Source organism: Lynx canadensis, chromosome B2, assembly GCF_007474595.2.
Source record: "Lynx canadensis isolate LIC74 chromosome B2, mLynCan4.pri.v2, whole genome shotgun sequence".
NCBI classification, from domain to species: domain Eukaryota; kingdom Metazoa; phylum Chordata; class Mammalia; order Carnivora; family Felidae; genus Lynx; species Lynx canadensis.
The window spans coordinates 91,349,222-91,367,731 of record NC_044307.1 but is presented as its reverse complement, the minus strand read 5'-3'; the positions used below and the strand labels follow the sequence as shown (position 1 = coordinate 91,367,731).

The 18,510-nt window shown below is 32.4% G+C and overlaps 1 protein-coding gene across 1 annotated transcript in view; it reads left to right on the top strand.

Annotated features, from left to right (window-relative positions):
* ASCC3 (activating signal cointegrator 1 complex subunit 3) overlaps positions 1-18,510 on the top strand; it is a 362,261-nt gene that overhangs the window by 137,532 nt on the left and 206,219 nt on the right. The window contains 3 exon segments of the mRNA XM_030317096.1: positions 2,753-2,917; positions 13,682-13,858; positions 16,641-16,712. Coding sequence (XP_030172956.1) covers positions 2,753-2,917; positions 13,682-13,858; positions 16,641-16,712 — 414 coding nt within the window.

Genomic DNA, 18,510 nt, shown 5'->3' with positions numbered 1-18,510 from the left:
ATTATGTATCTGCATCAAATCATCACCTTTGCACCTTAAATTTACATATATTACATCTCAATATCTCAAAGCTGGAAAAAATGAAGAGATAAAGCTACTTCCCTTAGGTCACAGTGTTTTAAAAGGTAAAATAATAATATTAATGTTTAAGTGCGTTACTAGATTAATTGGTTCTGGCAAGTCTTAGGTCCTTTGGTTCTTTTGTCAAATGGATGAGCATTTTAACTCAATACGCTGAATTTTTGGCATGATCGTAATATGTATATAGCATCACAACTATGCCATTTTCCCAGTGGACAGGATAAAATTGGAGCAGTTTCAAGTAATGATTTTTTATGTTTCTGAGGGAATAAGTACATGTATTTAGAGAAATTTAAGTTGACAGTAAAAATGCTGACAGTTAACCCGTGCCCTGATACAAGAGCAGATGGAAATGTCTTGCATGAGTTCCAATTCATTAAGCAAATGTGACACTTTATGTTCTAGCCGTTTTAAGTTCAGGGAACTGAAGTGATGAATAGTAATTTAAATGAAGCCACTTCTCATTATGCTGAAAGTAAAGTATAATAAAATGCTAAAGTGGATTTTAAGATTTCCTTGGTATAGCTTTTTGATATCTGAAAAATTTGATTTTACAGTTTGTTACCGCATTGTTATCTCTGAAAGTTAATTATAAGAAACTATTAGCATAATATTCTAAGTTCATGTTGAGGTAGGTAGCCAGGCTTCATATTAACAAAACAGATGAACATAGGGGAAGGGAAGGAAAAATAAGATAAAAACAAAGAGGGAGGCAAACCATAAAAGACTGTTACATATGGAGAACAAACATATATGTGGAGAGTTGCTGGAGGGGTGTTGGATGGAGGGATGGGCTAAATGCGTGATGTGCATTAAGGAGGACACTAGTTGCAAGTAATAAGCTTATTTATTTTATACTTTGATAGTAAATATACAGTGTAGGAAATTGTTGTTTTGAAAAATAAGCATGTTTTCCAGGACTTTTAATGAAAAGGGTTGTTAGTAAGTGATCCCTGGGTATATTTATATTAATATATCCTGGGTTATTTTAAGTTTATCATTATTCAAAGTAGAAGTTCATTTTAAATTTGTTGAAAGAGATTTTAATGCATAGTGAATGTTTTTTACCTATTTTAGATCTCAGAATTTATTAGACATCTTTTTATACCTAATTCCAGCAGCACATCTTTTCAATAAAATTTGATGTGATCTCAACATTGCCATTTAGCGTTAGCAAATTAACTAAGTAGCTTTGGATTTGTAGTATTTCATATCTTTGATATGAATTGCTTAATCTGTTTCTTTATAGTTTGTTAATTAATGTTCTGTTTAGCTGCTAAACTTTGTGGTTGATATAGTTCATTTCATAATGAAAGCAGTGATATCACTAATAATGCAACAGGTCATATTGATAAATTTAGATCGTGGATAAGAATTTATACATAATTTTCACCAATCAAAAAAAAAGTTATTGTCCCCAGAGCTGACTTAATCAGGCATGAAATAACATAACAAAAATGTTGTCAGAATAACCTGACCCTTATCTTAGTCAACCCCCTCAAAGCACAGATGAATTGTGATTATCATCTGTCTCTCTAATCTTGATCTACTGGCTAAGAAAGGCTTTGATTTTGATGTGTTATCTTGTATTCTTTGATTTATCCACACATTGGCTTCTTTCCTAATGTAGTATTACTATAGTAGAAGATATTATTAAACTTGTCATCTTTTTCTCGCAACAGGATAAGTTTAGAGTACGCAAACAATTTAGTATGTGACAAGCAAAGAGATTTATAATTACAGTTTCATGTTAAATGGTCTGCTTCTGTGAAGTTCACATGAATGCCTTAGGCTTATCTCCTGCTCTGCATGCCCTAGAATCTTCGGTGACTCACTCTTTGGGTTACCATTATGTGCCAGTTATATGTATTATATATATTACTTTTTGGTATAAAAGTACTGTATATATTAGTTGATATTAAAGAGCAGTTTTTTTAAAAACTGTGTTAGTAGTGAAGCTTCCTTCAAATTTGGATAGGTATAGACAGGTTATTTTTCCTAGAGTGGATTCTTGGTTTCTTTTTCATTTCCTTTTTTTTTTTTTTTTTTTTTAAATTTTTTTTTTTTCAACGTTTATTTATTTTTGGGACAGAGAGAGACAGAGCATGAACGGGGGAGGGGCAGAGAGAGAGGGAGACACAGAATCAGAAACAGGCTCCAGGCTCCGAGCCATCAGCCCAGAGCCTGACGCGGGGCTCGAACTCACGGACCGCGAGATCGTGACCTGGCTGAAGTCGGACGCTTAACCGACTGCGCCACCCAGGCGCCCCTTTTCATTTCCTTTTAACACATGTTTCACTTCTTTGTCTCTTTTCAAATAAAGGCCATCATCAGTGTTTATAGTTTAAAAGATAGACTCATTTGTTTTCTATATCATAAGATACTTTTTAAAGAAGGTATGTATTTTATAACATAATTTCATAACAATTTATTGACAGACTATCTTCATTGAGTTTTAAATAACTGCTTAATATCACAACTTAAGTGGAGTGAAATATCACTCTTGAAGTGACATTGTTTACGGTGAATTAGATATCATTCCAGGATATTTTGAACACTTTTTATTTGATCTGCATAAAGCCTGCTAATTATATTTCTTTTTGAATGGCACAGGTGAAATTTATATCATCCACGTGATACTTTCTCTTTTTAAATTCACTTTATCTTATAGATGCTTGTTACCACACCAGAAAAATGGGATGTAGTGACAAGAAAGAGTGTTGGAGACGTAGCTCTTTCCCAAATTGTAAAGCTCCTTATTCTTGATGAAGTTCATTTGCTGCATGAAGATAGAGGACCAGTATTAGAAAGCATAGTGGCACGTACTTTACGGCAGGTAAGAGGAAGTTATTTTTCAGCTTATTTTGGAGGAATGAGTAAGTTTTTAAGCGTAAATGTAGCATTCAAAAAATATTAATATGTTTTGTTCATGAGAATAAAGATAATTTAATATGGAGAAACCTTTAGCTATTTTGTTTTCATATTAAAAGTACTCTTTCTTCCTTCCAAGTCTTATTTTATTGAAGTCTCTCTAAATTAACCAAAATAAAGACAGGAAAATTTCTAAACTCTTGTCACAAAGCTATGTCTAATATTGACTAAGCAGTATTAAGATATAATTGAACATAGGTAAATATTAGTGATTTCATCCACTTCTCTTCTGTCTGCACTTCTTCCCCCTGAAAAGATATGAACAATTTACAATTTTTCTTATATACGAGATAAAATGAAATGTAATCACCTCATGTGCATAATCTTCATCTATTGTTTTTAAAAGACCTGTACACGCTATTTCTAGTTTGAGAGCTTCCTGCCTATTCATAAATAGTCCAAACAAAATCAATGTCTCGTGATTATTTTCTGTCAGCCTCTCTTTTCATTAAGTGAAAAGACAGTGTCTTAGAATTTCCATGGGTATTAAAATGATGTTTGTTGGTAGATTTTACATGTGTAGAAAACAGATGAATACTAGTTTTTCAACATAATCAAGAACTCTAATTCTTTACTCTCCATTTATTATTGTCTTTGATCCATATTCTCCTGGTTTTATTTTCTTTCTGAAGTAGCCAGGACACCATGACCAATTTTTCTTTTGTCAGTAACCTTAACTTACTTAACTTATCCCTGACTATCTGGCATAATTCCATCCATGAATCATTTGAATCATATATATGCCTCTAGCCAGATGCTAAGCACTAGCAAAGAAGATCACATAGTGATATACGAGTCACTTTACGTTCATAGACTCTGAATTTACCTGCATCATTGGGAGCACCCTGGAACTTGTGAGCCACTTTTCTTCTGTTTTCCTAAAGTGAGCATTTCCAAGCTTCACCAGACTTCTCCCACATTTTTCCCTACCCTGCCGTGCCTCATTCTTAGGGCAATGTGTTTACTGAACGGAAGTAGAGTCCTTCATGCTTGAAGTCCCTCAGTTCCCATCCTTTGCCTTTCCTTTCACCACCCAGAATAAACCTCAGCCCTCCCCCTCATATCCATATTCATCATGCTATCCCTTGTTCCTTAGAGACCCCTTCTCCGCTTGCCTTGGACCCATTCCTTTTACTCTGTATGTTATCCCTTTTCTTTCCTGTGTTATCTTTAACTTCTCGCTCTCAGTGGACACTGTCTCTTCAGCTTAAAAGAACTGCAAAGTCCTTCTCATTTTTACCAAAAAACCTTTCTCAAACCTATCCCTCTAATAACTCCTATTCAGTAAAACTCTTTTTGCCACCTATCATCTGGAAATATTAATCTGTATTCACTGTTTCTCTTTTGACTTTCAAACCATTGTAGTCTGTTTATTGTTGCAACATAGGTAATAAAATGTTTTTACCAGGATTGCCATTTATTAAATCAAAAAGGCAGTCCTCAAACCAATTCTTTTTTTTTTTTTAACCTTTTCACACTACTCATTTTTGATATTTGATGTAACTTATCATTTTCTCAGTCTTGAAATTTTCATTCCTTTTGGCTTCATGATGCGATCCTGCTCTGGTTTTCTTCACTTGATTCTTTTTTTCCCCACCTACTTAGCTGCTCTTAACGGTCTCCCTTGCTGTCTCCTTTCCTCATCCTTGAAATGTTTACATTCTCCAAGTCTCGGTCAGTTGCCATCTTCTTTATTCATTCTGAATATTTACCCTGGGAAAATAACACTTCTTTGCCTTTGTCACTTAAATCTATGTAGTCCAAATCTTACCCTATGACTTCTGGCCATATCCAGATGCAGTTGTATGTTCCTATTCTAATATCCCATGGATATCTCTTACTAAACATGTCAGAAACTCTGCCATCTTCCCTGTATATTTATATATGGCTTCACAGTCTCAAGCTCCAAACTGGGAATCACACTCAAGTTTTCCTTCTTCCTTAACACTCTTCCTCATCCCAATCACTACTTAGATATCAATTATTTTATATTTCATATGCTAACTAGCTCTGATCTAGAGCTGTATATGGGAAGTTATACTGCATTTTAAAATGTTTTAAAATAGTGTGTTTCCATCTGGTAAATCCACCATAAAATTCTAGATGGATTAATAATTTAACTATATCAAGCAAAACTCTCAATACATTAAAAAAAATATAAGAGAGCATATCTAAATAACCTTGGGGGTAGAGAAGCTCTAAGCAAAATGCAAAACTCCAAAGGTTATAAAGGGAACATGTGGCACATGTGGATGCCTAAATATTAAAAACTTCTGACCAACAAAGACATCTCCAAAAAGTTAAAATGTGAGACAGAGTAACAATAGCATGTAAAATAATGTATTTTATATTTAATAGTTATTATAAATTAGTAAGATATATGAGATTTTTAGAAATTTGTTAAAAACATTTCATAATAGAAATAAAAATACTGAGCATTAGAGAAAAGATGCTTAAAAAGACATGAGATTTTTATCAAATTGGCAAAACTGAAAAAAGAATGTAATTTGAAAGCACCCCCTAAAACCAACCCTATGTTTTTACTTCTAGGGATCTAATGTGTGGAAGTCATAGCACAAACACATACCTGTATTTTTCATAAATTTTTTTAATGTTTATTTTTGAGAGAGCACAGCCGAGCATGTGCTCACGGGAGAGAGGCAGAGAGAGAGAGAGGGGGACAGAGGCTCCAAAGTGAGCTCCTCACTGGCAGCAGAGAGCCCAGAGCAGGGCTCAAACTCATGAACTACGAGATCATGACCTGAGTCGAAGTCGATACTCAATCGTCTGAGCCACCCAGGTGTTCCCACAAACCTATATATATGTTATATATATAACATGTATATATATAATTAATAAATTATAGTCATACTATAAAATGCTAATTTGCAGCCTTTAAAACAAATGAGGTAGAGCTGTATGAACTGGATCTGAAAGATATGCTCTTACTGAAAAAGGAAGCTGGCCTCTACATATAGCATAATCCCACTTATGTGAAGAAAAAATATATGTTTATATTCCCATTCATTCAGTGAACATGTGCCAACCACATAGTTCTAGGTGCTATGGATGTAGTTAATCAGAGTTCTTGCTTACATTTATATTTTAGGTTTGGGTAGACAAGGGTGAATATACATGCAAGGATATGCTACAAACCTTAAAGGTGATTTGATAATAGAAATGGAACTAGAGGGTTATTTGGGACATGTTCACATTTTACCATATAAATTAAAAATATGTGTATATACACGCACATAAACACATATGCATAAAACACAAAGGGATGGAATATTAAAAAAAGACACAAAAATCAGGTGTTAGCTAATATCCAACTTGATAATTTCAAGGATACAGGTAGTTGTGAGACAAAAGTGAAGCATGGAGAAGTCTGAAACTGCCATCATAGCTTTCCAGGTCCTTTCTTGCCGCATAGGATTGGCTCTGGCCCAGATTTTCAAGCATGAAGGGCATCATTTACAGAAGAGAGCTATTTTAATCATGAAATGTGTTTATTTTATACCATGATACTTATATAGCTTAGTGATGTTTTTCGGGGAGTCATGCCATATGAATCCATACATTCTAGATTTATTTACATTGAGCCACCTAGAGGGACCATGTCCATCAGCTAAAAGCATTATAAAGTTAAGGACTTGCCTGTAACTATAGAACATTAGAGGTCGAGTAAATATCATTAGTACATTTACCAGAAGGTCTGTCATTAGCATGTTTACAGGGGTGTTTGACTAGGACATCTTTCTTTCCTGAGCACCCCCGGTTAAGGGAACAAATGGATTGCAGGCCTCCTGCTAATGCTTTCTGTATATATATGTTATATATGTATATAACAGACACATGATACTATGTATTATATATATTTTGAAGCAATTCTAAGTTTATGAATATTAATTATAGTGTATAAATTTCCATATAATACATAAATATTATAAACTATATCAAGTTAAATTTATGTAAACTAAATATATAAAATAGATTTTTATTGTGTATGTAATGTAGTTATAGAAATATCTATATATGATATAGAAATATATATATTTTGTATAGTATAGATATATAACATCTAAATATTTAATATATTCATCCTACACATGATATCTCCATAATATAATCAAACTCCAATTGTGTGGTTTATTACTACTATGTTCATAAAGTTTTTGATGGCTTGCTGTTTGGTATCTAAAGAAAAATGTTTAAATTCCTTATCTGGACATTAAAGACTATTGGAGTTGCGATCTATTTGTATAATTTTAACTTCTACATATTTCTTAGCTACAATAGGTTCCAGCCACACAAAACTATGTGTCCTTTCCCCATTTCCTTTCCAATACCATTGACCCTCTTCCAGAGATGAAACTCATCTCACTGAAGGCAGAATGTTTTATTGGTTATGAGAAATTCTGTCTTCATCTGTATCCTTTACTATATTTTAATCTCCTTTATAGAAGGGTCTATGTGATTCTTCTCATATTTTTTAATGTACTATCACAAAGCTCATAACTACTTTTATTAAAAAGCAAAGTTGCTGTTTTTCTATGTACCTTTTTTTTGATTACCAGATGTGCCCAGTAGATGGCAGTGTTTTACATAGCACATCAACATTTGTAACTAAGGGAAGCAACATTAAAAGATGCTCTAAAGCAGTGTAGATTGTGTTCGGATTCTGAAATTGTGTGGTGGCTTTAGGGACTAAATTCACAAGACACATGATTGAGAGGAATTTAGAAAATAAAGTGTAAGAAAGGCCACATCCGTTGTATTTAACAACACTGAACTAATATTAATTGTCTTCTAAACTGTCTGAACATAGATTTTATATAAAGGAAAACATCCTAAAAACTTATTGCCTAGCTTTTGGGCTAATTATAAAAAATAAGCTGTAAAATATTAAAACTTTTATAGTTTTCAACACAATAATTTTTAGGTGAATTTATAGTTCATAGTGTAGTTTACAGAGCTTTGAGATTTGGTTTAGGACATAAAGTTCCAAGTTATTCTCATTTAAAAGAAAGTATTTCACATACAGGCTTATTATATATATCGAGAATAATAGGATCATACTTTTAGATTAAAAAATAGAGTCATTTTAAATGGAATTTTAGCAGAAAAAGGTCTATGGTGTTTGCAGAGTATCATGTATTTAACATCGAAATACCTTAAAAACATGTTCAGTAATTTTATGTTATAATGGTTTCAAAACAAAAAGATCACTTTCATATCCTTTCAAATCACCTTCACTACTACATAGAACTATTGCATAATTAAAATCATCGTTCTAGGGTTGACTGGGTAGCTTAGTTAAGCCTCAACTCTTGATTTCAGCTCAGGTCATGATGCTGTGGTTCCTGAGATTGAGCTCAGTGTTGGGCTCTTCACTGACAGCATGGGGAACTTGCTTAGGATTCTTTCTCTACCCCTGCTGCGTATGCTCTCTCCTTCTCTCTCTCTCAAAATGAATAAATAAATAAAGAGTTTTGTTTAAAAAAATCATTGTAATCACTATAAAGGATTCTCATCACAACATATAAAGGGGGTTTCTTAACTAATAGGGATGTTCATTATTTCCCCGATAGAGGGTTCCTTTGTTTTTAGTTTTTGCTGATAGCCACAAGATTTTTTTAGTGAAAGCAAATTCATGGTAAGATATTGTATATATATTTATACTTTAATTTTTATCCATCTCTATCATTTTTTGACGCTCCCTCTTTACGCTTTTGCAAATAGTCTCTGTGTGGATCTGTGTCTTATTCAGTGGTATCCACATTGCACAAAGTTTAAGTCTTAAGCCATTGTTGATGGATGTCTCATTATGGAAGTATTCCTATTACTCACATTGGACTACTTTGCTTATACCCACTGAGTCTTCTAGACTAAGCAAACTTATCAAAAGCCTCCTTAGAAACCTGCGATGAAGTTGATCAGTCATGGGATCATAATGATATATTTTAGTTACAAAGTGAATAGAAGTTTTTGGCCATCTCTTGGGTTTATCTTTCTAAGTATGTTACATTGTAATCAGAGAAAGCGGCCTATATTCTTTTTTGATTTGAAACTGAGTTTTTTGTGACTTAATACATTTAATTGTTAAAAATGTTTAATTGTTTAAAAGTATAATTGTTTCTTGTGACTCGATACATTTAACTGTTAAAAGTGTTTAATTGTTTAAAAGTTCCGATAGCAATTTAATGTAAATTCCAATGTGCATTTTTAAGTACTGTGGGTAGAAAGTGTACTTTGTATGTATTGAATCAAGCTTGTGAATTATGGCCTACAAAGTCATACATGAGAGGGTTCTCAGTAGACCTCTAAACTGCTCTATCCACACTTTGTCCTCTCATTCATCTTCTTCCTGCTCAGCTTGTTCCAATCCCACAGTCTTTGTACTTACTTTTTCTTCTGTTTGAAGATTTTTATCCCCTGATCATCTCTCAAATATTTCTTCTTTAGCGAGGTTTTTCCTCATTATCCCACCTAAAGTGTGGCCCCACCCATGCTACCTTCTATGCTATTACCTTGTTTTACTCTACTCATAGCACTTACTGATACCGATACCTGAAATTCCCTAATTTGTTTATGAGTTTATGGTTGTCTCTTCTCAACTAAAACGTCAGCTCCTGATTGTAAAGACAGTTTTGTTTACTGCTATTTCCTGGTGCCCCCCCCCAATACAATTACATACACAATCTGTTGACTGACGAATGAAATGATTGACAAAATCCTCTCTGACTTTACTTAAAATGCCACCCTTGCTCCTTTGTAAAAAAGAATATTTTGTTTACTCCCTTTTCTGACTATCTGCTGTGATTTCTTTTATTCTTGAATCCTTTCTAGTAATAATGAATATCAAATTAGAACATACTTCGTCCCCCTTTTCTTTGTGAAAGCAGGTTTATAAAATACTTACTAACAATCAGTGAATGGATGGTAATTTAACAAAATATGAGTTCCAGGGCTTATTGAGTTGTCCTCTAGATAATATCACCTGAAGGTAAAAACTTTTTGAATTAAATGCAAAAGCATATTTTGAAAATTCAGTTATTCATTTTCTTATTTTTTATTTCTGTAATTTGGCTTATTATATAACTTTTATGGAATCCACTGATTTATAAATTTAATGAAGCAAATGGATCTGTTCTCTTAACAAGTCTGTAACTCTGCCATACAAATGTTTATATTGATTCAGTTCATGATAATTTCAGTCTGGAGTTTTTTTGGGGGAAGGTTGTTTTTATATCCAACTACATACCTTTAATTTGAAAGTTGTAGTTCTTATTCTTTTACCAAAGTGGTAAGAATCATCTATCTAAGGAGCCATATATATCTCATAGGTATCTCTATAGGTATTTTATTTAGTCCTCAAATATGCCCAGAAAGAACCTCTAAACTCCTCTGTCTAAACTTACAGAATGGATTTTGAAGTTACAGGACCACATTTTCTCTTATGCTTGTAGGAAACATTGGTGTCAGGGAATGTATCCAGGCATTTGGACTCTCCTGAAGTGTGTGTACATTGTATGGCAATGTGCAAGGAGAAATCCGGCATTGGCAGTTGCTCACTTAGGGGCAGTAAACTTGAAGATACCAGTATGATGCAAGCAAGTTTTGACTAAAATTAGCTGTAAATAAGAAAGACATAGGAAACTGAAGAAATGATTAAAATACTTACCCAGTGTCTCTTCATGAACCCCCTTATTTTACTGATGATAGCAAGAAAGTGAGAATGGCAAACATTTCTAGATAAAAAAATAATAATATAACGTTAAGGTTAGAAATCTTTTTATATGCCTTCTCTCATAGGTTGACTAACTTGCCAAATTCATTCTAAATCATGTGTAATTTTTAAAATCACATTAGATGTTTTCAGTTTTCTTTTTTTTTTAGGTAAGAAACCATTTTCTAAATCAGACTTTAGAAGCCAAGAATACAAAATATGAAAGCAGAAGGGATATGAGAACACAGAGAGAAGGGCTATTATAGGCACATGGGGCAGCAGAATGCCACCTAATATTTCTGCAGAACCCATAGGGCTGAGGTGTGGATGATCCTAGGCTGTATCATGCTAATGATAGAAATTAATTCCCCTTAGGAGGGGAAAATTAATTTTGCCTCCTAGTTTAAAATGGGACGTTCGTATGTGATTAAATGATTCTTTCTTTTGGCAAATACTAACATCCTGTATTGCTGATGTAGAGAATTTGAATAATATAATTAATGTGGTGAAGTGATCAAACATAAAGTATTGTATAACCTATGAATAGATAAATCTCAGGTCTCTATGGGGCATTTTCTCAAAGCAGAAATTGAACAGATCATAGTCTTTACAGAATACAGTAGACATTTAGAAACAACATTTATATGATAAAATTCTGTACAGATAGATACACATACATACATACGTATATACATGCATACATTCTACACTTTTATATTTGATAAAATGAAGATTTAAAACCCAACCAATTGAAAGATTAATCAGCAGCCACTTAGAGGTCAGTAAGTGATCATGGAAGGAAGAGAAGGAAAGAGAGAGGGTCAGCACTTTTTTTTTTTTTTCAAAAATAATGGAAACTTGTCAAATGCACCCAGAATTGTTATTCAAAGTAAGATTTATAATCTAAAATGAAACAGGAATGGAGACACTATCAATAAGTTAATTATTAAACGTTAAATGTTAGTTTGGTGCAAAATATTCTAATGAAACCGAGTGGAAAAAATAATAAAGCTGAAAAATAAAGTTAATTTTTTTTTTCAACGTTTATTTATTTTTGGGACAGAGAGAGACAGAGCATGAACGGGCGAGGGGCAGAGAGAGAGGGAGACACAGAATCGGAAACAGGCTCCAGGCCCTGAGCCATCAGCCCAGAGCCCGACGCGGGGCTCGAACTCACGGACCGCGAGATCGTGACCTGGCTGAAGTCGGACGCTTAACCGACTGCGCCACCCAGGCGCCCCTAAAGTTAATTTTAAAATAGGAAAACAAAATTTTTAAAAGCCACTGGAAAAAAAAGAAACTAAATAAAGCAACCTCTAACAAGTCTAATCACAAATAGAAAGCCAATGAATAAATAAAACTAGAAATGATAAAGACCTTTTACTGAATGTGTAGAAACTTAAAAGATGAGGATGTTGTAAGTGTTATACGTTATGAATTAGACCTGAAAACATAACTGAGAGAGAACTGGACGCTGTTGTGTGCTTATGAGCAGTTAAATGGACATACTTCTTGGCGTGTAAACTCTTTCATGATTATTTCTATATTTCTAACCACATCTTCTGTCACCTCCTTTCTCCAGTTCATGCTACTAGTCTTGCTAGATGCAGTACCCTAAACTCCCGATTCCTTCTGGCTTGCCTGCTGTCCTCTCAGTTTAGATTGGCAGCAACCATTACCCCCACTCAGTATGCCTTTCCTGACGTACCGGAGTTTATTTAGTGATCCCTGCCCATTATTCTCACCATTCTGGGAAACTACAACTATTAATAGGACACATTACGATGTTTTTTGCCATTATTACATATGGGCTCTAAGCTCCTGTTCTGTTGGCACTGTGCCTGTCATTAAGAGCTTAAAAGATAATTATTAAACAAAATCAGTGTTATCAATAGTGCTCAGCAACAAAACGAGACTATTACACTACAGCAGTGGACACAAAAAATGTGGCTTAATTCATGTTTTCAGTAGTTTTTATTTTTTTCCCAAGTTTTAGCTATTTTCCCTGCAATCTCTCTTCTGTTATGATTATGAAATGATTTTAATATAAAGTGTGTAATGATAATTTGGTAAACCAATTTGAAAACTTCCTCTGTGATGAAAGAATAGTGTGTTTAGTTTCTCAGTCATATATTTTACTGATATGCTCAACTTTTACTGATATGATATGTTTTACTGATACGCTTTACTGATATGATAGTATGATACAGCAAAAGGAATACTGTATAATAGGTAAAGAATTATAGACTAAGCAGTCTATAATAAGGGAAGGAAAACGCTGATTTAATAAATGAGGCTTCAATAATTTTTTAAAAGGTCCATGGAAATTTTCAATGAATGTATATATACACATAGTTTCAAATATTTCTGTCATTCATTTTAAATTTAAATTTGTGAAATACTAGAAATATTTACCTTAATTATTTTAGACTTTTGTGTTTTTAGCACCTGAAATTATAAATTGATAAAACTTAGACTAAATCCTAATCCATGTATGTCACTTACTTTGTTACATTTTTAGGGGAAAAAAAGTTAAGATTCTTCAGTTCAGGAAATCTAAAATTACATTTTAAATTATTTTGTATTATCCTTGATGGCAGGCTTAGACCAGTTTATTTAATTGTTTATCTTTCAGATAAGGACAGTTACCTGTCTTTTAAATTGTGTTGTTATTATATATTTGGGGGTGGATCTTGTTTTATTATATATTTTATATTATCCTTGATGGCAGGCTCAGACCAGTTTTCTTTCATTGTTTATCTTTCAGATAAAGACATCTGTGTTTCACACTATGTATTGTTATTACATATTTTTAAGAGGGGTGGAATCTTGTTTTATTGTAAATGTCTCATACTCTCTGTTTATTAAAACTTATTTCAAACTCAGAAAAATCCAAATGGGTTGAATCTACTCATAAATTAAATAATGTAACCCATGTAGGTGGAATCCACACAGAGTATGATAAGGATTCTTGGGCTCTCTGCGACCTTACCCAACTACCTTGATGTTGCTACATTTTTACACGTTAATCCCTGTATTGGACTTTTCTACTTTGATGGCCGTTTTCGACCAGTTCCTCTTGGACAGACATTTCTGGGAGTTAAAAGTGCAAATAAGGTAAATATATTTTTTAATAATAATAGAGTTTTCTGTTCCTAAAATGTTTTTGTTGATGTATTGTTTAATGCTTATTTGGGATTTCCCCAAAAGACCCTTTTAGTAGGATTACAAATTAAACATCTTAGATAAAATCAAGCACATTTCCTCAACTATAAGTAGTAATATAACTCCTTCAAAAAGTTGCTTACAGTTTGTATCGCATTATCAATGTATATTTTGTATTCTTGGCTAATAATACAAGTTATATATATATATAAGGTCATAAATTCCAAAAAGTTACTTTGAAATGATTGAAGGCTAGTGTGAAATAATAAAAGGCTCTCATTCAACCAGTAATATAAATTTTGATATGCTACTTATCTAAAAAAAATAATAAATTTTATGCCATTGGAAAATAATTCCTAATAGCAACTGTTAATGAGGTATTCTATTTCACTTATAATGTTTTATAACTACCATATTAATTATATATATATAAGTGGCATTTCTGAGATTCTTTATAATGCTTTTAAAAGTTTTATAGTATTACTGTGTACCATATACACTATTAGGGTGCTTATTTTAAACTTCTGTTTCATAGTATCATGAAGGAATATTTTACTTTGCTCAAAATTTATGCATTTAATATTGTGTTAAATGATACTTTTTGTTTTCTGTAAAAGAAATAGGTTTGAGAGAAGATTCATAGGCCTTATGACCTCTTTATAAAATAAAATGAGATGGAATCCTGTGTTAGTATGTCAGCCCTGGTCTTTAATGTATTGCATTACTTGTCTAAAAAGAGTTTTATTAGTAACATAGGGTCATTTTACCTTACACTATTACAAATAAAATATTCAGCTAAAAAATACCAGAAGTGACTGCCACTACAACAGTGTATACATATGCTTCAGGTACAGTGCATAATGTAAGGTGTCTTCAGGGTTGTCGTGAGCCATTTCAGACATACAGACAGATATAATAATAGTTATATTGTACATATTTTGTCATTAATTGATTCAAGTGATTTTCAGTATTGCTACTTGTTTTTTTTTTCTCAGTCACTTCTTAATATATATTTGATTATTTAGTATATTTTAAGGTATCCTTAGGGCAGCTGTAGAGCTGTTTCCTTTATAGCTTTAGCTTATTCTTTCAGCTTTATAATTTAAATGACAGAAGATGGTTATCACAGAAAGATTTAGAAAAGAAAAATTTTTCAGGTGCTTTTCAGCTATTTAAATCTTATTTTTTTAATCCATTATATAAATTGGTAAATTACTTAAAGCTAATTAAATTCAACATATTTTCACCTTAATATGTTAGCATTGTAATCTTAAATCATAAGAAGAATGGTGTCAGGTGACAGAAGTCTTGCACAATTAGAAAAACACTGTTACGTATCTTACATAGGGTTAATATAAATTATTTATATGTATGAGTTATAGATTTTTTTGTTTTATTATAATGTATTATTTTTACATTCAGTGAAATATACAATTGGTAATCATTAAGCATTTCCCCAGGGTGTTGATTAATATATTTACTAACCAGTTATCCATTTGTCATTGTTTTATGAAAAGAAATCCTTGTAGGTTCCTCAGAGTTTCATTCAGAAACACATGATGTGACTCAGTTATTATGGAAGAATATAGGAAGATGGTGTGCCTGACACCTCTAATTTGAAATCATGGCTTTGCCCAGAACTCAACCCAAACTACACTGAAAAAATTATTGAGAGCTGAGGTTGTTCTTGAATCATTAATGGGGAGTAAATTATCCCGTGATTATCTCCTTTTACTTAGTCACTACAATTCATAAGAGTAACAGAATGATAAAACATTTACTTTATTAAAACAAAATATCTATATCATAGTCATTCCAAATGTGTATGACATTTTCATCACTTCCACACTCTTAATAAATGTTGTGTAGAGAGATGCAGGTTGGATCACATGCCTGTTCCTTTGGATGAACCATCTTACCTTTTTGGTTGGAAGTTTCCTCATCATTAATAGGGAAGATGAGATCCTTTCTTAACTCATGAATTGGATATTAAATTTCCAATTAACCTGAAAAATGTTTCTGTAGAAAAATATCTAACCCTCTCCATATGTATTACAGAAATAGTATGTTTCCCTTGATTCTAACTGTATATACCATGGCATTCTACTAGTGCTGTTGTGGTGATTTTGAGAATTACACAGGAAAGCTGTATAGTTTATAGAATGAAACAGAAGAAAAACAGCTTGACAAGTGGACTTCCTGGGGAAAGCAAAAATTTTTAAATTATTCTAAAATATCTATAACTAGTATATTATCCTTAAAATTGTCTTTAAAAAACTTGTCATACTTAGAAAGTTAGTATGAGGTATTTTATTTGTACTTTTTTTTTTTAATTTTTTGAAATCTTTTTTATTTATTTTTGAGAGAGAGGGGAAGAGAGAGCAGGGAAGGGGCAAAGAAAGAGGAGAAAGAGGGAGACAGAGGATCCGAAGTGGGCTCTGTACTGAGAGCAAAGAGTCCCATGTGAGGCTCGAACTCACAACCCATGAGATCATGACCTGAGCCAAGGTAGGATGCTTAACTGACTGAGCCACCCAGGCGCCCCTTTGTACTTTAAAATTATGTTGTGTTTCTTAATAGGTTGTTATATGCTAGGTATTTATAGTGCATTTGTTGTTTCTACATTCTAGTTAATCTGAAAGGAAAAAAATGCCTTATGATCAGCAGTTTTGTTGCTAGTTAGAAAGTTTATAATTGCTTCATTTGATATTATTCATGTTTTAAAAACCTTAAGGTGCAACAATTGAATAACATGGATGAAGTATGTTATGAAAGTGTTTTGAAGCAAGTAAAGGCTGGACACCAGGTACGCTTTATTTTATCCTGTTTTTGAGAATACTTAATGGTTAAAATTATTAATTTTTATGCTCTTAAAATTTTTCTTGAATTGTGAGATAATGACTGTGAGGTTTTATTTTTTACTAACTTTTTAGCTGAGGGGTTAGCCATATAAGTCATAAAATATTCATAAATTATCATCCCAATATTGCTAGGTCATTTTATTATTTATTTGTTTATTTATTTATTATTTTGCTATTTCATTAAATAGATAAGAGAGAGAAGGATTTCATCCTCTACACTTCTGGGGTTTTTTTATCTTTTAAAAAAGCAGTCTTCCTTCATACCTCAAAATTTTTAATTTGTACTTTTTTACATAATGTAAAAATTTTAAATGTTCTGTTATTCTTACTGTTTTCATGAAGTAGTACCAATTCAAATATATATGATATATGTTGTTTTATTGTGCTTGGAAATTAAGCAGTTTTACTTTTAAACTCCATTGTTCAAAATGCTCCAATCAAGATTATTAAAGAAAAAGTGGGATGATAATAATTGCTTGCATGAAACTTCATCATTGCTTGATTGTATGTGGTTCTTTGGATCATTTTATTTTATTATGGAATTTTTTTCTATGTTATTAGCCTTTATGACACATAAAATTAAATACTTTCTGGTCCTTTGGTTTTTAAATTTGTTTTAAGAGCAGTGAAATCCTTTTTTTCCAGACTAAATGTTGTTTCGAGCCTCAGTATATAAACAAATCAATGATGAATTAAACTTGAAGGCATGGAACACGGCCCAGTGAGCATCTTTGATGCATTTTGCCCCTTTAAGAAACAACTTTAGTATCAGGTTTCTAACTAATCTCAAGAGAATGTCCTTAGGTTTAAGAATAACTTTTAAGGAAAAGAAATCATGATTAAATTATATGATATTAGTGACTTACCTTTCCTAATGATTCTTAAATGTCTGAAACTGCTAAAATTATCTTACATTTATTTTCATTGAATCCTCTCACCAGGCAGTGAGACAGGTACTATTATCATCATTTGACATGTGAAGAAAATGAGGTGCTGTACAAAATAAAGTAACACGTTTCCATCATTTTAGTAGTGCACTTGTATATCCAGTCATGTGAGTGCAGCGTCTTCACTAACCATCATGTCATGATCACTATGTGCATTTATTTTATATCAGTGTATTTCTTTGATCTTCATTAGAAAACTGCTTTGAGTTGCATTATTTATTATGTACAAATAAAGGTTAAAGACCAATATTCTTTCTTTAATCAAAAGTATTACCAAATATCAACTACTTATTCTTAGGAGCCAGGGAACTTTTTTTTTTTTTTTTTTTTTTGTAAAGGGGCATGTAGTAAATATTTTAGGTTTTGTGGGCCTTATGTTTTTCTTCATTGTAGCTACTCAGTGCTGTTGTAGCATGAAAGCAGTCGTGGACAGTATATTAACAATTGGGCATGGCTGTGTTTCAATAAAATTTTATTTACAAAAACAAGCAGCAACTGCATTTGGCTTGTTTTCTAACTTCTGTTCTAGATTCCTTCATAAGATTTATTTGTAGTGAACGTCCAATGATCCTAAAATGTTATCTAGAGAAACATTTGATAGCATTTCAGTGAAAATCCTGAAAGAAAGAAATATCCTGTATAATCACCAATGTCTGTACCTTCTTTGTAAAAGAACAAGATAAATTCAGTGTAATTAGGTAGATATTACTGCCACGGACATTTATTTCTAACTTTTATATCACAAAAAATTTAAACTATATTGTTAGCTAAGGAATGTAGCTATGAAATCCATAAA